This window comes from Saimiri boliviensis, chromosome 1 (assembly GCF_048565385.1).
Source record: "Saimiri boliviensis isolate mSaiBol1 chromosome 1, mSaiBol1.pri, whole genome shotgun sequence".
In the NCBI taxonomy this organism is placed as follows: domain Eukaryota; kingdom Metazoa; phylum Chordata; class Mammalia; order Primates; family Cebidae; genus Saimiri; species Saimiri boliviensis.
The window spans coordinates 241,764,400-241,789,239 of record NC_133449.1 but is presented as its reverse complement, the minus strand read 5'-3'; the positions used below and the strand labels follow the sequence as shown (position 1 = coordinate 241,789,239).

At 39.2% G+C, this 24,840-nt stretch overlaps 2 protein-coding genes across 10 annotated transcripts in view; one reads left to right on the top strand and one right to left on the bottom strand.

Annotated features, from left to right (window-relative positions):
• Nucleotides 1-4,043, bottom strand: part of TRIM23 (tripartite motif containing 23) — a 37,628-nt gene extending 33,585 nt beyond the window's left edge. The window contains exon 1 of one of the 2 annotated variants that reach the window (XM_039471545.2): nucleotides 3,865-4,043. In XM_039471545.2, coding sequence (XP_039327479.1) covers nucleotides 3,865-3,945 — 81 coding nt within the window. In that variant the 5' untranslated portion in view covers nucleotides 3,946-4,043. The remainder of the gene's footprint in view (nucleotides 1-3,864) is intronic. The other variant, XM_003925793.4, reaches the window with a different exon arrangement.
• Nucleotides 4,044-4,409: 366 nt separating this feature from the next.
• TRAPPC13 (trafficking protein particle complex subunit 13) overlaps nucleotides 4,410-24,840 on the top strand; it is a 59,038-nt gene continuing 38,607 nt past the window's right edge. For 4 of the 8 annotated variants that reach the window (XM_074385398.1, XM_074385395.1, XM_074385389.1 and 1 more), the window contains exons 1-5: nucleotides 4,410-4,755; nucleotides 8,944-9,478; nucleotides 14,486-14,554; nucleotides 15,117-15,216; nucleotides 16,554-16,638. In XM_074385398.1, the coding sequence (XP_074241499.1) occupies nucleotides 9,064-9,478; nucleotides 14,486-14,554; nucleotides 15,117-15,216; nucleotides 16,554-16,638 (669 nt within the window). In that variant the 5' untranslated portion in view covers nucleotides 4,410-4,755; nucleotides 8,944-9,063. The remainder of the gene's footprint in view (nucleotides 4,756-8,943; nucleotides 9,479-14,485; nucleotides 14,555-15,116; nucleotides 15,217-16,553; nucleotides 16,639-24,840) is intronic. The other 4 variants (XM_010336575.3, XM_003925789.4, XM_010336574.3 and 1 more) reach the window with 1 other exon arrangement.

The following is a 24,840-nucleotide window of genomic DNA, read 5'->3' as shown; positions in this document are numbered from 1 at the left end:
AAGGATATATAGGATACCAGTAACATTGGAACATTGGTTCCCCATGAGAAAGTGACACAGCTGAAGAACAGCTACTCGTGTATAATTCTAACATTATATACAGAGAGACATACTTCAATTTATCCTCCGTTTTTTTAAAAGGGAAAAGTTTCACATCAAATTCATTTAGGCCTGGCTCTGTAGCTCACCCCTGTAATCACAGCACTTTAGGACACCAAGGCAGGAAGACTGCTTGAGGCCAGGAGTTCAAGATCAGCCTGGGCAACACAGTGAGACAATGTCTCTATAAAAAATCAAAAGCTGAGGTGGGAGGATCGCTTGAACCCAGGAGATCAAGGTTGCTATGAGCCATTATCGTGCCACTGCACTCCCACCTGGGTGACAGAGTGAGAACCTGCCTCAAAACAAAAATTTCAATTAAATATAGAAAAAAAATTCACAATGGAATTTGATATAAAATAAACATTTATTAAATGCAACATTTAATAAATGCTATACTATAATATAGTATTAATAAATCCTGTATTTCTCACTATACAAGATTTAAAAGGACTTCCTTATGCTGTTACCATATTTTTCAAAAAGCACTAATAAGAGCCGGGCGCGGTGGCTCAAGCCTGTAATCCCAGCACTTTGGGAGGCTGAGGCGGGTGGATCACGAGGTCAAGAGATCGAGACCATCCTGGTCAACACGGTGAAACCCTGCCTCTACTAAAAAAAAAAATACAAAAAGTTAGCTGGGCATGCCTGTAATCCCAGCTACTCAGGAGGCTGAAGCAGGAGAATTGCCTGAACCCGGGAGGCGGAGGTTGCGGTGAGCCGAGATCGCGCCATTGCACTCTAGCCTGGGTAGCAAGAGCAAAACTCCGTCTCAAGAAAAAAAAAAAAAAGCACTAATAAAATTTCATTGATTAGCAAGCTAAACACAGGTCCAAAACTAAAGTTGCCAGACTATTTTGCATCAATTTGGTAAATAATACAGCAATAAATTATTTCCTCAGTATCTACAAATAGGAATTGTGGCTAATAGCAAAAAGTCCTAGACAGGAAAAAGCTCTTAATTTTACAGTTCACAAAATGCCAAAAGAAAGCTTCAAACTTATTACATGTAAATCAAACTGTGATAAGATTGTTATTTATTTTTATTATTTTGAGAAAGAGTTTCACTCTGTCAGTCAGGCTGGAGTGTAGTGGTCTGAGCATATTTCACTGGAGCCTTGATCTCCTGAGCTCAGGCAATCTTCCTGCCTCAGACTCCCAAGTAGCTGATATCACAGGCACGAGCCACCACATCTGGCTAATTTTTAAAAAATAATATTTGTAGAGGTAAGGTCTCACTATGTTGCCCAGGCTGGTCTTAAACTCCAGGGCTCAAGCAATCTTCCCACCTCGGCATCCCAAAGTGCTGAGATTAAAAGTGTGAGCCACTGTGCCCAGCCCCAGATTAAATTTTAAAAGCCTAAGGAGACTCACTAAGCTAAAGAAACTTTCTGTGATACATTTTTAAATGTCCGTTATTTCATAATATCAGATTTTGTACTTTTTATTTTTCAGATGGAGTCTTGCTCTGTCGCCCAGGCTGGAGTGCAGTGGCATGATCTCGGCTCACCACAACCTCCGCCTCCTGGGTTCAAGTAATTCTCCTGCCTCAGCCTCCTGAGTAGCTAGGATTAACAGGAGCATGCCACAGTGCCCAGCTACTTTTTGTATTATTAGTAGAGACAAGGTTTCACCATGTTGGCCAGGCTGGTCTCGAACTCCTGACCTCAAGTGATCTGCCCACTTCGGTCTCCTAAATTGCTTCCCAGGCACTTTATGCTTTACAGGTGTGTGCCACTGTGCCCAGCCACAATATCAGATTTTTATGTCACTGTTTTCCCTAATGACAAAAACCATGTCATTATCAACTTGTTCACAAGCAAAAGGCCATTTTACAGAGTATGAGTATTATATACTTCAACTTTTACCTTCCAATAAATATTTCTTGCTTTTATCTATAAAAATGACAATGAGTTTTTAATTTATGCCACTATACCTATGACAAATTACGGCATGAAGATTTTGTCAAAAAGGACTATTTTATTGCACAATTCAGGAACATTTTACATGTTAAGATGAAAACGAACAAGATGAGACTCTAGTGTATCAAATTCTGTGCTGTAACAAACTGGAGTTACATCAGGCCTCGGTACACTTTTGAGACTGTAAGGCAAACAGGGTAAAAAAAAAAAAATAGATACTGCAATGATACTCATTCCAATCATGAAATAAAACTTCAAGTTAGGCCGGGCGCAGTGGCTCAAGCCTGTAATCCCAGCACTTTGGGAGGCCGAGGCGGGTGGATCACGAGGTCAAGAGATCGAGACCATCCTGGTCAACATGGTGAAACCCCGTCTCTACTAAAAATACAAAAAATTAGCTGGGCATGGTGGCGCGTGCCTCTAATCCCAGCTACTCAGGAGGCTGAGGCAGGAGAATTGCCTGAACCCAGGAGGCGGAGGTTGCGGTGAGCCGAGATCATGCCATTGCACTCCAGCCTGGGTAACAAGAGCAAAACTCCGTCTCAAAAAAACAACAACAACAAAAAAAAAACTTCAAGTTAATTCACAAAGTACTCTGCAAGTATTCTCTACTTAGCAAAAGCACAATTCAATAAACAAAATCTCAATCACACAACATGCCTAATAATGAGGGCTCCTTTGGATATCAGATACCTGCAGAGTAACTTTATTAGTACATAAAGGTCATCTGAATCAACAATCACCAATATTGACTGATACTAAATTGTGGGAAGAAATGTCTCATTTGCTGTTATATAAAACCAACTGAATACTATTAACTGAATAATCATAGGCGTCTATTTTTCAAGATGTTAAAAGAACTTCAGATATTATCCTGTTCAGTAGTTCTTAACCCTGGTTGCACATTTAAAAACTTCAGGGAATTCCTAAAATATACTGATGTCAACCTCATCAGAACTGGAGAAGGACTGCATCAGTAGTGTATTAAAAATCCTCAGTGATCTTACTATGTAGCTAGAAATGAAAATTATCAATCTCTTAGATTAGAAATGCTCCTGAAGGTCACTCTATAAACCAATGAGATCAGTTCTCCCCTCCAGATCTTTCCATGGACACAGTGGAAGGGAAAAAGGAGTGCCATTGATTTTTTAGTAAATTCATTCTGGAGCATGTATACATGGTAGAATCTCAAACTTCAAGCCTAAGGAAATTCATAAATTCTATCATTAATGCCCAGCTATGATGTTGCAGACTTCTGAAAAGTGTTACCAGACTGTACTACTAAAAGGGGAGATGGCAGCTCAACCAATAATGGATGTCTGATTACTACAGACGTAGTACAATAGCGAAAAGCATAGACTTTAGAGCCGGTCAACTCTGGGCTCTGTCATACACTGTGTTAACCTAAACCTGACTGGGTTTCCTCCCTGTAAAATGGGAATTAAATCTACTTCATAAGTAGATATTAACGAAGTACAACACCGAACGTAGTACGTTACAGTGATGACGGCTCAATTTATAATACTAAGCTAATTAATGCCTGTTGAGTTTAACTAGAAGCAGAGAAACTGGGGAAAGATCTGTCTAGGTCACTGACAGTGGCCCGCAAGCTCCTTTTCGCAAATGTCTCGATGATGACATGTCATGAGCAGAAGACCAGGCAATTTCAGGCCATAGGAGAAAATGGTCGCAGAGGAGAAGACAAGACTTGTAAAACCAAAAGGGGCCCAGAAATCGCGCATCCCACCCATCGAAGCCTGGGCCACGGCGACGCCGCCTGGTCTCCAGGATGAACCGAAGGTAGGCCGATGGTGGAGAACAGAGCACGCCTAAAGCACCTCACCTTCACTGCAGCTGTCCCCCGGCTGCCCTGCCGGCCACTGTCTACTCCCGCTCCAAGCTTGTTTACAACCAGGGTAGCCATCCTCGTTGGAGAGGCGCCACAGAAGCAGCCCTCAGAATCCTCAACTGAGAGGCGGGGTTGAGCCACCTACCCAGAGGCCTCTGCGCACGCCACCGGTGCACAGGCGCAGTAGGACTCTGGGCGCCGCTTAGCCGACTCTTTAACACCGCCTGCCGGCAGTCGTGGGCTGCTTCGTTGCACAACCTTGCGCATGGGCACTTTGTTATTTTTCATTACGTAGTCTGCAACTGCTGGAAAAAAGTTAAAAAAAAAAAAAAAAAAAAAAGATAAAACAGAATTAAAGTTCTGGGGTGAAACTTCCGCTCCTGTAATGATTTCTCCTCTCGAATCGTAAACCAGCCAAGCTGTAAACTGGGGATGGGGGTGTGGCGGGCGCAGGGCATCTCCCTGCCTGCAACAAGATTTTTGTATAAACTACAAATCCCAGCATGCCACTGTCACTTTTTTACGCCGGTAACGTTAGCCTTTGGGAGGCTGCGTATTGTTGCCAAGGGGTGGGTTCCTGAAGTCGAGATGTGTGACTGCAGATAGAAAACAAAGTACTTTATGTATAGTATAGGTTTCTAAGACAAAAGAGATGGATTTGGTGAAAAGAAGCCAGTCTGTAAAGAACATAGTAAGAGAATTTAAGGTACAACCACCAGAGAGAAGTCGAGTGTGCGTTTGACTCTTGGTCTTCCCCAAGGCGAGGTTTTCCGTTTTCTTCCGGGCCAAATTGAACCTGTCCAGCCCCCGTAGGCCGTGAGTCAAAAGTATCGGTCAAAATGGAAGTGAATCCCCCTAAACAGGAGCACCTGCTGGCGCTGAAAGGTAAACTTTTGCGAACCTGAGTTCTCTTTTTCTGTTTTCTTCCCTTCGCTATTTCTCGAAGCCTTTGTCATGTAAGCCTCATCCTTCTTAAACACTGTCAGTGCTCGCCCTCCTGCTCTGTCCCTTGGCGCCAAGCGGAAGGAAGCGATTTCGCCTGGATGCTTTTTAGGTTTAAGGGCCCCTTTATAGAATGAAATAGATAGCTTGTAAATCATTCTTTCTGATCTATGCTGCTTCAGTCACCAGATTTTAGCCGCAGAAGCTAACGTCCCGCCCCTACCGTGGAGATCTCTATGAACTAGGATGAATTACAGCGGGCATCTAAAGTGCTTTTTCCTTCTGTCTCTTGTCTCTTCATGTGGCACTGACGAAGTTAACAGGGTTCAGCTTCCTCTGTAAAATTAGTATTGCATGGCAGTAGTGCCAGGAATTTAGCAATGCATAGTGATACAACGTATAGCTTAGAGTTATTAAAAACAAACTGCAGTTTACTTCAAAGCACTGTATGTGGGAAACATGTCCGAGATCTAATGTCAACTCTCATTTTTTGTACACAGCCATTTTGATTAAGTTGGATGATTTAATTAGATCATGATTTAGGGGGGAAAACCAGCAAGACAGTTTTTTGTTTTTTGTTTTTTAGGACAGTTTTTTTTTTTTTTTAATGCCTATTTTCTGAAAATCTTTTATTTGAAATCTTTTCAGTTTTGTTTTTTACTACAACAAATGCACTTTTTGTTTCTTGTATGCTCTAATATACGGCTTGAATGAGCTGAGGAAATAAATGCTCAGTAAACATTTGGATTCAATTCAGTTGCACTTATGGCATCCATTTTGAGAGATGCCTTAGCCTTCCCATTATGAGGTAGTCATCAGACATTTTAGAAGCTCATCAGTCTCATTTGTAACATAGAGTCATATAATGATGCCTTAGTTAGCAAGACTATCTCTTACTATGGACCTTTGTAATTTTAAGTGATACCGTGATGGGAATCTGTAAGCTTAACATGAGCAAATGATCTAGACTAAAATGGATTGTTACTCGTGGAGAAGAGGGAAAAGAAGAAAAGCATGTTCTTTATCTCTCAATCTCACTTCAAGTATGTGGAGTAAATATTAATTCTTTTAGTTGAAGCAACTTTTCCAAGATCACATAGCTAGTAAGTGATTGAGGCAGTATTTCAACGTAAGACCTGCCTGTTTTCAAGAGTCCATGTTGCCTCCTAATGAATGAAACAGCATTATCAGAGATATTTCCTCTACCAACTACGATGGGAATTTTGAGCAGTTCTGTTAGCTGCAAGGTGTGATTTGTACAAATTAGAAGCTATTAAAAAGTTAAATACCAGTGAAACAGAGACTGCCACTGGGAGTTTTTAGTTTTCTGTTATTCTCTGTTTTCCAAAACAGAGGATACCTAGGAAGGAATTTTTAAGCAGCCTAGGCCAGGTGTGGTGGCTCACACCTGCAATCCCAGCACTTTTGGAGGCCAAGGTGGGCAGATCACTTGAGGTCAGGAGTTTGAGACCAGCCTGGCTAACATGACAAAAACATGTCTCTACTAAAAATACAAAACTTAGCCAGGTGTGGTAGCACACACCTGTAATCCCAGCTACTCAGGAGACTGAGGCAGGAGAATTGGTTGAAAGTGGGAGGCAGAGGCTGCAGTGAGCTGAGATTGCCCCACTGCACTCCAGTCTGGGTGACAGAGTAAGACTCTATCTCAAAAAAAAAAAAAAAAAAAAAGTTGGGGGGGCAGCCTAAACGGGCAAATGTTTTAAAATTCACTGATAGTTTCAACTTTATTAAACCTCTTTTGTACCATCTTCTAGTTAGCCCATTGTTCTAGCTAATCAAGGATTTTCACACTCTCAATTTACTGGTGTTGGATGCCAAATATATCAATTTAAGTGGTCATTTAAGTTCACTTTATATTTTTATATGTAAAATGTTAAAGATAGTATCTTGTGCCAGGAGCGGTGGCTCACGCCTGTAATTCCAGCACTTTGGGAGGCTGAGGTGGGCAGATTACCTGAGGTGGGGAGTTCGAAACCAGGATTACCAACATGTAAAAACCCCATCTCTACTAAAAATACAAAATCAGCCTGGGGTGATGGCGCATACCTGTAATCCCAGCTACACAGGAGGCTGAGGCTGGAGAATCACTTGAACGTGGGAGGCAGAGGCAGCAGTGAGCTGAGATTACGCAATTACACTCCAGCCAGAGCAACAGAGCAAAAACTCCATCTCAAAAAAAAAAAAAAAAGATAATGCCTTGTTATTCTTGGTTGGGCGAGGTGGCTGATCACTTGAGATCAGGAGTTTGAGACCAGCCTGGCCAACATGGTGAAACCCCATCTCTACTGAAAATACCAAAATTAGCCAGCATGGTGGTGCACACCAGCGGTCCTAGCTACACAGAAGGCTGAGGCACAAGAATCACTTGAGCCTGGGAGTTGAAAGTTGCCATGAGCGGAGATCGTACCACTGCATTCCAGCTTGGGTGAGCGAGACTGTCTCAAAATAAAAAAAAATTGTCTCTTGAGTATAACACTGATTGAGTTCAGATGAGAGAATTTTTCAATGCCATTTCACATTTTACAATGTGAAAGTATAAGGAACGGAAGAAAAACATTAGTGCATTATTAATTCTTGAAGAAATACGTGATATCATTTCAATCCATATTTAAAATTATGGATGTTAAAGATCACATTTATGAATTTGAGAGTTGTCACATCTGTTAGTGGACAGTAACAGTAAGTAAAAAGAATCATGGAATTAGTTACTTCTTCTGACTCTTCAGAGTCAGATAGTGATTCTATTGTTACATCATGACAGCAGTCCATACTCATGGTATTATTCTAGCAATGGGAGAACCTTCATCAGGTAATTCTCTAATGATTTTTGGGGAGAAGAGATTCAACTCATTTTTTTCTGCAGTTGTTAGGATGTGAGAAAGCCTGTTCTGTCGCCCTTACAACTTTGGGCCTGGTTAGGAAGCCTAACTTGCAGATATCGGAAGGCTCCATTCTTGATCCTATGTACCATATGCAGGAATTTATTATCAGTGACTTAATGTGGGGCAACTTGAGAACTTCTGTGCTCTAAGAGAAAAAAATAGGAGTCTAGACTTCTTGTTCTCCTCCACATTGGAATACAAAAGCCATGGTATTAGGGTCTCCATACTGCTTAATTGCCTGGATTATGTGGAGAAGACAGCATCACAAAACTGGTTCTTGGCCTGGTTAAAATGCAAAGTTAAACCATATTCATGGTTTTAGTTTTTACTACAGAGAATGAGATGATATCATCAAATATTCTATCTATATATTTGTTTGGTGAAATCCATATAATTTATTGTTGTTGAAATGGAGTCTTGCCCTGTCACCCAGGCTGGAGTGTAATGGCGTGATCTCAGCTCATTGCAACCTCCACCACCCTGGTTCAAGTGATTCTTTTGCCTCAGCCTCCTGAGTAGCTGGGATTACAGGAATCCATATAATTTTCAAGTGTAAAATGATTAATTTTCTTCCAAACAGATTAGAATTTTTTTTTCTTTGAGACAAAGTCTCGCTTTGTTGCCCAGGCTGGAGTGCAGTGGCACAATTTCAGCTCACTGCAACCTCTGGCTCTCATGTTTAAGCTATTCTTCTGCCTCAGCCTTCCTAGTAGCTGGGACTATAGGCATGCACCACCTTGCCCAGCTTTTTTTTTTTTTTTTTTTTTTTTTAAGTAGAGATGGGATTTCACCATGTTGGAGTAAAATTTACAGTGATTTCATTGTCCTCAATTTTCAAATATTACATTTTTTGTTAATTATTTTCATAGGAAAACAATATTTTAAGAATTATTCATTTACTCTTTGTTTCTGCTATAGTTTTAAGACTATTAATACTAAATATATTAATACTGATACTTCCAAGCCCTTTATATCTGTTAAGTTAAACACATTGACTACCAGCATATTTATCCTGGAAGTAATTTTATAGGGTATCTAATTCAGAGTCCTTATTTTGGTAAGAGAAAGAGTTTTTCAGGTTTGTAGATTACATTCACATTTACCAGTAGCACTTTGGTAAACTACCACATTGGGATTGGTTTTTGGTTTTTGGTTTTCCTTTTTCCCTGCCTATTTGTAGGCAGGATATCCCTACTGTATCTTATTGTTTGCAATACTTCCACTTTAGGTCCTGTTTCCCTCTGATTTGGCAAGAGAGACAATCTTGCAATAATAAATTAACATTCTAGCTCTGAGGAGTTCAGCTAAGAAATTTTTTCATCACTAAGAGTAATTGGATTACTGCAGAATGACTACAGAAGTAATATTACATTATCGACCATATGAGAGTGATCCCACACAACTGCCAAAAATTGCAGAAAAGGCAATTCAAGACTTTCCTGTTCGTCCACTATCAAGATTTATACCTTGGTTTCCATATGATGGGTCCAAGCTTCCACTCAGACCTAAAAGATCACCGCCTGTGATTTCTGGAGAGGCAGCTGAAGATGTGAAACAGTACTTGGCCATTTCAGAACATAATGCTGAATCACACAGTTATGATTGCACAGTAGATCTGTTGGAGTTTAAACCTTGTTTGAAACAGCAGCATTTAACCTGGTCACACACACTGAAGGAACAGACTAATTCTGGAAATGTGGATAAACAATCAGAAAAGGGAAAACAGCACAACAGGAGATCTTGGAGTATTTCCCTTCCCAGCGGTAATTGTACTGAAAAGGTTTATCCTTTGTCTAAAAAATTGCAAGATAGTTTAAAGGCTCTAAATTTACACTCACTTTATAGAGCAAGATGGACAATAGAAGACACTATTTCTAACAGCCAAACTCTGGAAGACATTTGGATAAAACTCAATCAAATTATTAGACATAATGAACTTCCATCTTGTAATGCTACAATTCAGAGACATCTAGGCCAAATATGGATATTCTGTGATATTATGTATTGTGAATATGTGGGAAGTCTTCTTAAAGGAAGATTAGCTCTTACTGGAAAAATTAATTTATCTGTGCATAAATATGGTGTTATTTTTAGTATGTAATGAACTCCACTGATAGTCAACAAGGAAGAATATTCTGAATGAAGTGAATATGGATAGAAATAGATGAAATAAATTTTACAGGCTTTTAAAAAAATTTTTTTTTTTTTTTGAGATGGAGTTTCACTCTTGTTACCCAGGCTGGAGTGCAATGGCATGATCTCAGCTCACTGCAACCTCCGCCTCCTGGGTTCAGGCAATTCTCCTGCCTCAGCCTCCTGAGTAGCTGGGGTTACAGGCATGCGCTACCATGCCCAGCTAATTTTTTGTATTTTTAATAGAGACGGGGTTTCACCGTGTTGACCAGGATGGTCTCAATCTCTTGACCTCGTGATCCACCCGCCTCGGCCTCCCAAAGTGCTGGGATTACAGGTGTGAGCCACCACGCCCGGCCCTTTTTAAAATTTTTAATGACTTTTTAGAATTCCTAAGTTTGTCAGTTAAGTCAAGAAATTTCTGAGTTCTACTTATTAGCAGCCTTTTTTTTAAATGTGATAAATTATTGTTTACACTGAATTTGAAGGTAAAAATGTTCTGTTCCTTTTGTTTTGTTACAAACTGTGATTGAATTAGTCTTATGAATTAAGTTGTATAGTTTGGATTCTAGTGAGTCTCTAAAATCTAATTTTACTGTATTTTTCTTTACTCACCTCAAGTGTAATTTAAAAAAAAATTAAAAACAATTCTATTTGGAATGCTATTTATGTGGCATGAATGTAGTTCAGATTGGGAGACCAGCCTAGATTCATAATAAGGTTTCCAAAGATATGTAATAGCAATTGATGGGTTGTTTTCAAACAAAGATACAAAATGTATACTTCACCAAATACTATAAGGTATCTTTAAGGCTATAACCTGTTTTGAAGGAAAGTATCAAATGTTGAATAGGGGTCGAGTTATTGTCTATTTCTTCTGATACAGATAATTCAATATTAATGATAGTGCTAATTATTACTTAACTGATTATTGAAGTCATTTTAGGTTCCCCATAAGTATAATATTATAATTGGATTTACATGTCACCTCATAAAAATACTCAAAGGGATTAAAACAATAAAAGTGTTATAAAAGCATATAAGCTTGTATTTGTTTAACATATTTAAATGCCTACCTTGCACTAGGTGTTAGGATATACTAAGGAAGGAGACAGACATGGACCCTGCCCTCTTGCAGCTTACATGTGATTACTACTATTAGACACACCAGCTCCCTAAGAAAAATAAGATAGCACTTACTAGGTATATAGACATATTTACCTTGAAGCACAGTGCCTATCATGGTAGGAGCTTGACAATGCATGGTAAATGTGCCCTTCATAGCCTGAGATGGCTGAGGTTGCTTAAAATTCCACTTCTTTTTTTCTTTCCAACTTTTATTTTAGGTACAGATTTGTACCTAAAATAAAAGTTGGAAAGAAAATTTTACAGAGGTTAAATTGTATGCCACAGGGGTTTGGTATACAAATAGTTTTGTGACCCAGGTAATAAGCGTAATACCCAATAGGTATTTTTTTAGTCCTCACCCCCCTGCCACCTTCCACCCTCAAATAGGTCTCAGTGTCTATTATTATTCTTCTTTGTGCTTCTTTGTGTCCATGTATGCTTATTGTTTATCTTCCACTTATAAGTGAGAATATGTGCTATTTGATTTTCTGTTCCTGCGTAAATTGGCTTAGGATAAAGACCTCCAGTTCTATTCATGTTGCTGCAAAGGCCATAATCTGAAATTATGAAGAAAACAGTTGCTTTTCATACCAAATTGGGATCATTTTATTTTTAATGGAGGATTTTTTTTACCCTCCCCCACATTTCATCCCCTGCTAAACCACAGGAATCAGGAAAAATTAAGCTTTACAGGACTTTTGTTTGTAATGGAAATTTGAACCTATGGTAAGCAAAAATGTTGGCTAAACGTTTGGGTGAACTCAAGGACACTAAAAAAAAAAAAAAAAAAAAAAAAGGGTGTCTTAGGATTCCCTTGAGACTATTTTCTCTTTATTGAAATTTGTTTTCTAATGAAATGAAAAAAATGGGAAAGAAATAGAAAACACCAGCTGGTACTAAAAGTGAACTTACCAGCCTAGGCAACATGGTAAAACCCCATCTGTACAAAAACCACAAAAATTAACCAGGCATTGTAGCATGGGACAGTATTCCCAGCCTCTTGGTGGGCAGGGATAGGGAGTGGGTCTGAGACAGGAGGATCACTTGAGCTCAGAGTGTGAAGGCTGTAGTCAGCCATGATCATACTCCAACCAGAGTAACAAAGTGAGACCATGTCTCAAAAAAAATTTTTTTAAGTGATTTTAGATGTTTAAATTGGGAAAAACTGCCTCTTCTGTATCAATATCAGGGCACCTTTTAATCTGTTTTCATAGTTAAAAATGAAAGTGAAGGTTGGAAACACCTCCCTATATTCATCTGTAGTTGATTAATACTCTGGAATAGAGTCCTACTTTGAATTCCCATGGGATATTTCTGGTAAGGCATGACAGTCCAGATATATGGCTCCAGGCTTATAATTAATAATTACTGTAGAGAATTATTTTTGAACAGTGAAATCACTGGGGTTCAAATCTAGATTCTCCTACTTATCTACTAATATAATCCTTTTGTATGCAATTTGCCCTCTGCAGGCATTGTCAGTGCCCTATCTGTATATTGGGGTTAATGTAGTGCCAACTTAGAGAGTACTCATGAGAATTAAATGTGTTCATCTTGTAAAATATTTAGCATAATGCCTGGTACTAGTAAATGCTAGCCATACAAAGTAACTTCTGAAATTTTAAGAGTAGCATTTGTTGACTATTTCAAAAGCCAGCTGCTTAATATAGCAAGGTTGTTATTGCCCTCAGTTTCTAAAACTTACACTTTCAAAATGATGCCAGTTACTTAAGGACTTTCATAAAGTGCTAATTATTTTATTCAGGGAAGATCTGAATAGCAGAACCTACACCAGATAAGGATGCTACAAAACTGAACTTAGTACATAAGAGCCTAGACCTCGTGGAGTTTGGAAAGGAATGGTATAAACAAATATAGTGCATGATAAATACAAGGTACCATGAGAGAAACAGAATGACCCATTACTCTGTTTCTGAAAAAGGTAACATTTAAGCTGAAACCAGAATGAAAAAGCCACTAAATTTGATATGAACACCATAGTTGGTAAATTAGTAGTTGGGTGGTACGTTTTTATATATGCTAGTGAATACTAATAGTTGGTGAATTAGTAGTTGGGTGGTACATTTTTATATATGCTAGTGAATACTACTTATATTCTGAATTGAACATGTAGGTCTATAGTCTTTCTAGTATTTTGGCTTTGATTTGAATGAATACTTTTGATAATGAACTAGCCCTCTGTAATTCATTTTCTGAAAAGTTTTACAAGTTTTTACGGCTTTTTAATTTTACGTTTTTTTAAATTTTGATTTGGTCAGTCAAATAACAGTCTTTCAAAGTAACTGAAAAAGATTTTTTAAAAAAAATTATAGCGCATTCTACCCTCGACTACATTTAATAAATATTCAGTTTAACTTTTTCTACTTGTCTGTGGCTTAATTTTTGTCTATTAATTTATATTTAAAATGAATTTTTAAATTAAATTTTATTTTTCCAGGTAGCTAGCCATTTCTCTTTGCACCTTATAATGAATAATCCTTTTACTAATTGATTTTTTTTTTAACTACATCCTGTCTTGTTTTGGAAAACTAATGTATCAGTATGGTCTTATACTAATAAGCCAATTAGTTGACTGGACTTAAATATGTTATAATATATAGTAAATTTAAGTCTTCCTCTTTTTTCTCCATTAATTTCCTTAGCTTTTTGTTTATCTAGATGAACTTTAGATACATTCTGTCATGTTCCAAAAATAAATCTTAGTTTTGGTTGGAATTATATAAACCTATATGTTAACCTACATTTTTATAATTTCTACACAGAATTAATATTACTTAAAGAATTGGCCAGGTGTGGTGCCTCATGCCTATAATACCAGCACTTTGGGAAGCCAAGGTGTGTAGATCACTTGAGGTCAGGAGTTCAAGACCAGCCTGGCCAATGAAGTGAAACCCCATTTCTACAAAAAATACAAAAAAAAAAAAAAATCAGGCATGGTGGTGTGTTCCTGTAATCCCAACTACTTGGGAGCCTGAGGCAGGAGAATCTCTTGAACCTGGGAGGCAAAGGTGGCAGTGAGCCGAGATCGTGCCACTACACTCCAGCCTGGTGACTGAGTAAGGCTCTGCCTCAAAAAAAAAAAAAAAAGCAAAAAACACTTAGTGAGTTTCCAGTGTTCATATTTTGTTGATATTGTTTACAGTGAAGTCACTTGGAATTTTTTAAAGCCTTATGTTCCTAATATTATTTAAGCTTTAAAAATGTATCCAGTTTCTCTATAATGAATGTATATTATAGTTACATTTAATTTTTATAATTCATAGGTTGTAAATAAGTGGTTCTTATATAAAATTATTTTTGTAACATTAAAATTTTTAATAAATCACTAATGTGTGATAACCTTAGGGAGTATATAGTATTATATTTAGGAAGTATTTAGATTATATTTTATGCTAGTATAAAATGGATGAATATCATACACTAGACTTGAGAATATTAACCCTAAGCAGTATTAATGTTTTGTTTTGTTTTACTTTTTTACTTCACAGTGATGCGGCTGACTAAGCCTACTTTATTCACCAATATCCCAGTAACTTGTGAAGAGAAAGACTTACCTGGTATGGCACATGCTTTCCTCTATTTATACCTAGGAAAAAGTTGAAACCTGAATTGGTGCATTACCTTGGACTAAGCCTAGCCTTGTAAATCTTATACTAACCATTTGCTAGATTCTTTGTTGCCTATTTTTGTATGATGTGAAAGGTGGCCATCTCAGTAACAGGCCTTATTTGTACTCTGCAAGTTCACATTATGTTTATATACTATGGCAATATGAGACTTACAGTTTAAGATACATTCATATTCATAATGCTATTAAAATTGCCTTCATCCTCAAATGTTGCAACAATATATGTAGTAGCATTCCTTTTATTTAGAATTATTGGGGCTTTCTATAGTATATTTTGTACATTTTTCTTTGTTTCTAAAGTGTTCATTCCCTGTGAGATCAGAATTTTTTTGACATGCTTTTGTTGTATTAAAATCTAGAAGTTAGACTTTTTAAATCTCATTTTTGTCAAGAGGTTGTTTTTTAAAATGCCTCTCTCAGCTATTTCTTTATATAAGTAAAAGTTATGTAAAAGGTGGATGTTAGAATTTTATGTTTTTCTCTTCATTCAGGTGATCTCTTTAACCAGCTGATGAGAGATGATCCTTCAACTGTTAATGGTGCAGAAGTTTTAATGTTGGGAGAAATGCTGACTTTACCACAAAATTTCGGGTAGGCATGACATATTTAAATAAGAAACTTTGTAAAGGTATTACAAATTCTGTTTTAAAAAAGAGCTTTATGTTTCAAAAACACTTTATGATACATTTACTTTTTTTTTTTTTTTTTTGAGATGGGAGTCTTGCTCTGTCGCCCAGGCTGGAGTGCAGTGGTACTATCTCAGCTCAGTGCAACTTCCACCTTCTGGGTTCAGTCAGTTCTCCTGCCTCAGCCTCCCGAGTAGTTGGGATACGGGCTCATGCCACCGCCCTGACTAATTTTTGTGTTTTTAGTAGAGACCATGTTTCACCATGTTAGCCAGGCTGATCTTGAACTCCTGACCTCTGGTGATCCACCCGCCTCTGCCTCCTAAAGTGCTTGTATTATAGGCATGAGCCAACGCACCCAGCCCATGATACATTTGAGTGGCAAGAATATTATTTAAAAACATACTATGTGATTATAGCTTTCTCCTATTTAAAAAAAAAAAGATATATACCAAATTAAAATGTTAATAGTGGTTACTATTTTAACTTTCTTCTTTAGATCCTACTATATTTTTTAATGGCTACATAATTCTTTTAACTACGAATCTAAATGTCTTTTTCAGAAGCAGCTCTTTTTGGTTTTGGCCTCATAGTCCTCTCCCAAGATGAATTATCAGACTTGTCAGCCAATTAGGAACTCTAAATTTATTTCTTCTATTATTCTGAGCTTTATTGTTATTCTAGATTAATAATAAGGTAGAAGCCCCTGATTCCACTCTGTTTGCACCACATAGAATTTGAGACAAAAATGGAATTTTACAGGTTGTTTTTATACTTTTACAGAATGTGGTCATTGACTAGTGTCTTGAAAAACTGGGAAATATGTTCAGGTAAAAAGTATAAAACTATGTAAAGTAAAGCCACTCTGATTTTTATTCAAATAGTTTAGGAAATAAATTGATAAACATACCCCAATATCAGTAACTTAGATATCTTCTGGACTCAGGGCATAAATTATTTGAAGAATGGACACTTGGCTTTTTCTAACCTGTTCAGATACAAATCTTAAGACTTTAGCATAGATGTGATTTCAGTGAGTCTTATCTCTATCAAGATTGGCATTTTGTACAGTAGTCAAAGGCCAAGATACATCATGTTTTGTAGATTACAGTCATATTTTGAATTGCACTAGGTAATGAATGAGTGACCTAATGTCAACAAAGGAATGTCAAAACAATATTTTACCAGATCTCTATCCTTTAGTAAATTTTTCTCCATTTGGAGTTCTTAGTGATTCTCAGACAGAATATTTATTGTGAAACCTAAATGGATTTCTGCCTAAAAACTTATTTTATTTTACAGGAATATATTTTTGGGAGAGACCTTTTCCAGCTATATCAGCGTTCATAATGATAGCAATCAAGTTGTAAAAGACATATTAGTAAAAGTAAGTAACGTTCTTACTTGGGATGTATTTTACTCTTTAAAAAAAAATTTTTCTTAGGCCAGGCATGGTGGCTAATGCTTGTAATCCCAGCACCTATATCTGGCATTTCTCCCCATGTTATCTCTCCCCAACTCCCCACCCCCCGCTGTCCCTCCCCTATTTCCCCCCAACAGACCCCAGTGTGTAGTGCTCCCTTCCCTGTGTCCGTGTGTTCTCATTGCTCAACACCCGCCTATGAGTGAGAACATGCGGTGTTTGATTTTCTGCTCTTGCGTCAGTTTGCTGAGAATGATGGTTTCCAGGTTCATCTATGTCCCTACAAAGGATGCGAACTCATCGTTTTTGATGGCTGCATAATATTCCATGGTGTATATGTGCCACATGTTCCCTGTCCAGTCTATCATCAGTGGGCATTTGGGTTGGTTCCAGGTCTTTGCTATTGTAAACAGTGCTGCAATGAACATTCATATGCACGTGTCCTTATAGTAGAACAATTTATAATCCTTTGGATATATACCCAGTAATGGGATTGCTGGGTCAAATGGAATTTCTATTTCTAAGTCCTTGAGGAATTGCCACACTGTCTTCCACAATGGTTGAATTAATTTACACTCCCACCAACAGTGTAAAAGTGTTCCTATTTGTCCACATCCTCTTCAGCATCTGTTGTCTCCAGATTTTTTAATGATCGCCATTCTAACTGGTGTGAGATGGTATCTCAATGTAGTTTTGATTTGCATTTCTCTAATGACCAGTGATGATGAGCATTTTTTCATATGTTTGTTGGCCTCATGTATATCTTATTTGTAAAGTATCTGTTCATAACCTTTGTCCACTTTTGAATGGGCTTGTTTGCTTTTTTCTTGTAAATCTGTTTTAGTTCTTTGTAAATTCTGGATATCAGCCCTTTGTCAGATGGGTAGACTGCAAAAATTTTTTCCCATTCTGTTGGTTGCCGATTCACTCTAATAACTGTTTCTTTTGCCGTGCAGAAGCTGTGGAGTTTGATTAGGTCCCATTTGTCTATTTTGGCTTTTGTTGCCAATGCTCTTGGTGTTTTGGTCATGAAGTTGGCAGCCTATGTCCTGAATGGTTTTGCCTAGGTGTTCTTCTAGAGTTTTTATGGTGTTAGGTCTTATGTTTAAGTCTTTAATCCATCTGGAGTTAATTTTAGTGTAAGGTGTCAGCAAGGGGTCCAGTTTCTGCTTTCTGCCCATGGCTAGCCAGTTTTCCCAACACCATTTATTAAACAGGGACTGCTTTTCCCATTGGTTGTTTTTGTCAGGTTTGTCAAAGATCGAATGGTTGTAGATGTGTGGTGCTGCCTTCGAGGCCTCTGTGCTGTTCCATTGGTCTGTATCTCTGTTTTGGTACCAGTACCATGCTGTTTTGATTACTGTAACCTTGTAGTATAGTTTGAAGTCGGGTAGTGTGATGCCTCCTGCTTTGTTCTTTTTGCTTAGAATTGACTTGGCTATGTGGGCTCTCTTTTGGTTCAATATGAAGTTTAAGGTGTTTTTTTCCAGTTCTGTGAAGAAGGTCATTGGTAGCTTGATGGGGATAGCGTTGAATCTGTAAATTACTTTGGGCAGTATGGCCACTTTCATGATATTGATTCTTCCTAACCATGAACATGGAATGTTTCTCCATCTGTTTGTATCCTCTCTTATTTCGTTGAGCAATGGCTTGTAGATCTCCTTGAAGAGGTCCTTTACGTTCCTTGTTAGTTGTATTCCTAGGTATTTTATTCTCTTTGTGGCAATTGTGAATGGCAGTTCGTTCTTGATTTGGTTCTCTTTAATAAAGTCTGTTATTGGTGTATAGGAATGCTTGTGATTTTTGCACATTGATTTTGTATCCTGAGACTTTGCTGAAGTTGCTTATCAGTTTCAGGAGATTTGGGGCTGAGACAATGGGGTCTTCTAGATATACAATCATGTCATCTGCAAATAGAGACAATTTGACTTCCTCCTTTCCTATTTGAATACCCTTTATTTCTTTTTCTTGCCTGATTGCTCTGGCTAGAACTTCCAGTACTGTATTGAATAGGAGTGGTGAGAGAGGGCATCCTTGTCTAGTGCCAGATTTCAAAGGGAATGCTTCCAGTTTTTGCCCATTCAGTGTGATATTGGCTGTTGGTTTGTCATAAATAGCTTTTATTGTTTTGAGATACGTTCCATCAATACCTAGTTTATTGAGGGTTTTTAACATAATGGGCTGTTGAATTTTGTCAAAGGCCTTCTCTGCATCAATTGAGATAATCATGTGGTTTTTGTCTTTGGTTCTGTTTATGTGGTGAATTACGTTTATAGACTTGCGTATGTTGAACCAGCCTTGCATGCCCGGGATGAAGCCTACTTGATCATGGTGGATAAGCTTTTTGATGTGCTGTTGCAATCAGCTTGCCAGTATTTTATTGAAGATTTTTGCATCTATGTTCATCATGGATATTGGCCTGAAGTTTTCTTTTCGTGTTGAGTCTCTGCCGAGTTTTGATATCAGGATGATGTTGGTCTCATAAAATGATTTGGGAAGGATTCCCTCTTTTTGGATTATTTGGAATAGTTTCAGAAGGAATGGTACCAGCTCCTCTTTGTATGTCTGGTTGAATTTGGCTGTGAACCCATCTGGACCTGGGCTTTTTTTGGGTGGTAGGCTCTTAATTGCTGCCTCAACTTCAGACCTTGTTATGGGTCTGTTCAGGTTTTCAGCTTCTTCCTGGTTTAGGCTTGGGAGGAGGCAGGTGTCCAGGAATTTATCCATTTCTTCCAGGTTTACTAGTTTATGTGCATAGAGTTGTTTGTAATAATTTCTGATGATGGTTTGAATTTCTGTGGAATCTGTGGTGATATCACCTTTATCATTTTTTATTGCATCAATTTGATTATTCTCTCTTTTCTTTTTTATTAATCTGGGTAGTGGTCTGTCTATTTTGTTGATCTTTTCAAAAAACCAGCTCCTGGATTTATTGATTTTTTTGAAGAGTATTTTGTGTCTCTATCTCCTTCAGTTCTGCTCTGATCTTAGTTATTTCTTGTCTTCTGCTAGCTTTTGAGTTTTTTAATCTTGCTCAAATAGTTCTTTTAATTTTGATGATAGGGTGTCAATTTTAGATCTCTTCTTGCTTCTCATGTGGGCACTTATTGCTATATATTTTCCTCTAGAGACTGCTTTAAATGTGTCCCAGAGATTCTGGTATGTTGTGTCTTCATTCTCATTGGTGTCAGAGAACATCTTTATTTCTGCCTTCATTTCATTGTTTATCCAGTCAACATTCAAGAGCAAGTTTTTCAGTTTCCATGAAGCTGTGCGATTCTGAATTAGTTTTTGAATTCTGAGTTCTAACTTGATTGCACTGTGGTCTGAGAGACTGTTTGTTATGATTTCCATTCTTTTGCATTTGCTGAGGAGTGATTTACTTCCAATTATGTGGTCAATTTTAGAGTAGGTATGTTGTGGTGCTGAGAAGAATGTATATTTTGTGGATTTGGGGTGGATAATTCTGTAAATGTCTGTTAGGTTTGCTTGTTCCAGGTCTTCGTTCAGGTCCTGGATATCCTTGTTAATTTTCTGTCTGGTTGATCTGTCTAATATTGACAATGGGGCATTAAAGTCTCCCACTATTATTGTGTGGGAGTCTAAGTCTCTTTTTAAGTCATTAAGAACTTGCCTTATGTATCTGGGCGCTCCTGTATTGGGTGCGTATATATTTAGGATCATTAACTCTTCTTGTTGCATTGATCCTTTTACCATTATGTAATGTCCTTCTTTGTCTCTTTTGATCTTTGTTGCTTTCAAGTTTATTTTATCAGAGATGAGAATGGCAACTCCTGCTTTTTTTTGCTCTTCATTTGCTTGGTAAATCTTTCTCCATCCCTTTGTGTATCCTTGCATGTGAGATGGGTTTCCTGGATACAGCACACGGATGGGTTTTGGCTTTTTATCCAATTTGCCAGTCTATATCTTTTGATTGGGGCATTTAGTCCGTTTACATTTAGGGTTAATATTGTTACTTGTGAATTTGATACTGCCATTTTGGTGCTAGCTGGCTGTTTTGCCCATTAGTTGCTGCAAATTCTTAATTGTGTTGATGTTCTTTCACCATTTGGCATGGTTTTGGAGTGTCTGGTACTGGTTGTTCCTTTTATGTGTAGAGCCTCTTTCAGGAGCTCCTGTAAAGCAGGCCTGGTGGTGACGAAATCTCTCAGTACTTGCTTGTTCACAAAGGATTTTATTTTATTTTATTTTTCCTTCACTTATGAAGCTTAGTTTGGCTAGATACCAAATTCTGGGTTGAAAGTTCTTTTCTTTAAGGATGTTGAATATTGGCCGTCACTCCCTTCTGGCTTGTAGGGTTTCTGCTGAGAGATCTGCTGTGAGTCTGATGGGCTTCCCTTTGTGGGTAACCTGACCTTTCTCTCTGGCTACCCTTAGCATTTTCTCCTTCATTTCAACCCTGGCAAATCTGACGATTATGTGCCTTGGGGTTGCTCTTCGTGAGGAATATCTTTGTGGTGTTCTCTGTATTTCCTGGAATTGAATATTGGCCCATCTTGCTAGGTTGGGGAAGTTTTCCTGGATAATATCCTGAAGAGTGTTTTCTAGCTTGGATTCATTATCTCTGTGACATTCAAGTACACTTATCAAACGTAGATTACCTCTTTTCACATACTCCCACATTTCTTGGAGACTTTGTTCATTCCCTTTTACCCTTTTTTCTCTAATCATGCCTTCTCGTTTTATTTCATTCAGTTGGTCTTCGACCTCTGATATCCTTTCTTCCGCTTGGTCAATTCAGCTGTTGAAACTTGTGCATGCTTCGTGAAGTTCTCGTGTTGTGTTTTTCAGCTCCATCAATTCACTTATATTCCTTTCTAAGTTGTCCATTCTCGTTAGCATTTCATTAAATCTTTTTTCAAGGTTCTTAGTTTCTTTGCATTGGGTTAGAACATGTTCTTTTAGCTCACAGAAGTTTCTTACTACCCACCTTCTGAAGTCTGATTCTGTCATTTCATCACACTCATTCTCCATCCAATCTTGTTCCCTTGCTGGTGAGGAGTTGTGATCCCTTGTAGGAGGAGACGTGTTCTGGTTTCGGGTGTTTTCATCCTTTTTGCTCTGGTTTCTTCCCATCTTTATGGATTTATCTTCCTGTCATCTTTGTAGTTTCTGACTTTCAGATTGGGTCTCTGAGTGGACATTCTGTTTGTTGATGATGAAGTTATTTCTGTTTCTTAGTTTTTCTTCTAACAGTCTGGCCCCTCTGTTGTAGGACTGCTGAGATCCACTCCAGGCCCTGCTTGCCTGGGGATCGCCTGCAGCAGCTGCAGAACAGTAAGGGTTGCTACCAGTTTCTTCTTCTGCTGTCTTTGTCCCTGAAGGATACCCGCCAGATGTCAGTCTGAGCTCTCCTTTATGAGGTGACTCTGGATATACAGGGGTCAGGGAGCTGCTTGAGGAGAGAGTCTGTCTTTTATAGGAGCTCAAGTGCTGAGCTGTGAGCTCCATTGTTCATTCAGAGCTGCTGGGCAGGTACGTTTAGGTCTGCTGCAGCAGAACTCATAAACCGCTTTTTGTTCCCTGGTGCTCTGTCCAGGGATTTAGGGCTTTCTTTATGAGTTTCCGTTATGCTGCTGCCTTTTTTTTTTTTTTTTTTTCCAGAGCTGCCCTGCCCAGCAAGGAGGCAGCCTAGTCACTGTCTACCTGCAGAGGCTTTGCTGAGCTGCTGTTGGCTCCGCCCAGCTGCCGTGTGAACTTCCCTGCACTCCTGTTTATATGGGTATTGTTAGAACTGCCTCAGCAATGGTGGCCCACCTCTGTATTCACGGACTCCCTCTGTAATGGCAGGTTGCCTTGGCAACGGCAGGCAGCCTCAGCAATGGCAGTTGCCTTGGCAATGGCAGCCTGCCTCAGCAGTGGTGGACTACCTCCATAGTGGTGGAGTGCCTCTATATTGGCTGATGCCCCTCCCCCACAGAGCTGGACTGTCCCGGGTTCAGCTGTGCTTGCTGTGAAATTCTCAATCCAGAGATTGCTGTTCTTTTGTGGGGGTGGGTCCAGCCAAGCCTGATCACCTGGCTCCGTGCCTCAGAGCCTTTTTTTCCTTTTTAGTTGAACAGTCGACTCTATCCCAGGGGTTCCAGTCACCTGTTGAAACAGCGCCAGGATCTGTGTTATTTCCCTTGCAGCGACTCACTGCGCCAGCTTAAACAGCGGTGCTGAGATTTGTGGCACTTTTTTTGCCCAGGAATCTCCTGGCCGGCTCCCTGTTCAGTCCCCTCTTTAATCACATGAATGGGCGACTTCCCCGGGCTCCAATCACCAGCCAAAAGGGCACCTGGACCAGTGTATTTTGTACAGAGAACCGCCGGCTGGGGCGCCGACCAAAAGAAATGTGCCGGCCAAAACAGCCGTGCTGGCAACCCGTGGGGCTCCTCCGCCTGAGAGTCTCCTGGTCCGTGGGCAATAAAAATGTGGCGTCCAGTCACGCTCTGCGCTTTCACTGGGAGCTGCAACTCCGATCTGTTCCTAAACGGCCATCTTGGATCTTCCCCAACTCTTGTTTTTAAAACCATTAGATTGGTCAGGTGCGGTGGCTCACGCCTGTAATCCCAGCACTTTGGGAGGCCAAGATGGGTGGATTACCTGAGGTCAGTAGTTCAAGACCAGCTTGGCCAACATGGCAAAATACAGTCTCTACTAAAAATACAAAAATTAACTGGGTGTGGTGGCATGCACCAGTAATCCCAACTACTCAGTTGGCTGAGGCAGGAGAATCACTTGAACCTGGGAGGCAGAGGTTGCAGTGAGCCAAGATTGTGCCACTGCACTCCAGCCTGGGTGACAAAAGCAAAACTACATCTCAAGAAAAAAAAAAAAATCAGATCTTAGCTGGGTGTAGTGACTCACACTGTAATCCCAGCACTTTGGGAGGCCAAGGTCAGGAGTTTGAGACCATCCTGTCCAACATGATGGTGAAACACCATCTCTACTAAAAATACAAAAAGTTAGCTGGGAGTGGTGGCGTGTACCTGTAATCCCAGCTACCTGGGAGGCTGAGGCAAGAGAATCACTTGAACCTGGGACGCTGAGGTTGCAGGGAGCCAAGACTATGCCATTGCAGTCCAGGCTGTCTGGGTGACAGAGCAACAATTCATCTCAAAAATTAATAAATAAAATCATCAGATATCATGAGACTTATTTGCTGTCATGAGAACAGCATGAGAAAGACCCACCCTCATGATTCAGTTATCTCTACCAGGTCCCTCCCATAATACATGGGAATTATGGGAGCTATAAGATGAGATTTTGGTAGGGACACAGAGCCAAACTATATCAGCAGCCATACAATAGAGCAACCTGAAAGTTAGACTAAGGTTTTATTTAGCCTTTTTTGAAAAATTATTTTGCAAAATGGTAGGCAAAAAAATTAATTAAAAAAATCTGGCCAGGCTCAATAGCTCACAGCCGGAATACCAACACTTTAGGAGGCTGAGGCAGAAGGATTGCTTGAGGCCAGGAGTTCAAGACCAGCCTAGGAAATATAATGAGACCCCCTCTCTACAAACAATTTAAAAGGTAGTTGAGCATGCTGGCACACACCTATAGTCCCAGCTACTCATGAAGCTGAGACGGGAGGATTGTTTAAGCCCAGGAGTTTGAGGCTGCAGTGAGTTATGCTTGTGCACTCCAGCATGGGGTACAGTACAAGACTCTGTCTCTGAAAAAAAAATTAAAAAACAGTAGGCAGTTGGCTTTTGATCACTCTTTGTGTTAGAAAAACTGATATGAGCACATTGTATGAGATGCTTTGTAGAAAATAGAACAGTTAGAAGACCTTTGAAATGGTTTAAAAAGATAGAATATGCTAATTTGGCTAACAAAAATTTTTTCAAAAGAAAAAGTGGGCCAGGCACGGTGGCTTAGACGTGTAATACCAGCACTTTGGGAGGCCAAAGCAGGTGGATCACGAGGTCACGAGATCGAGACTATCCTGGCTAACACCATGAAACCCCTTCTCTACTAAAAATACAAAATTAGCCGGGTGTGGTGTGGTGGCACGTGCCTGTAGTCCCAGCTACTTGAAAGGCTGAGGCAGGAGAATCGCTTGTACCCAGGAGGTGGAGGTTGCAGTTAGGTGAGATTGTGCCACTGCGCTTCAGCCACTTGAGTAACAGAGCGAGACTCTGTCTCCAAAAAAAA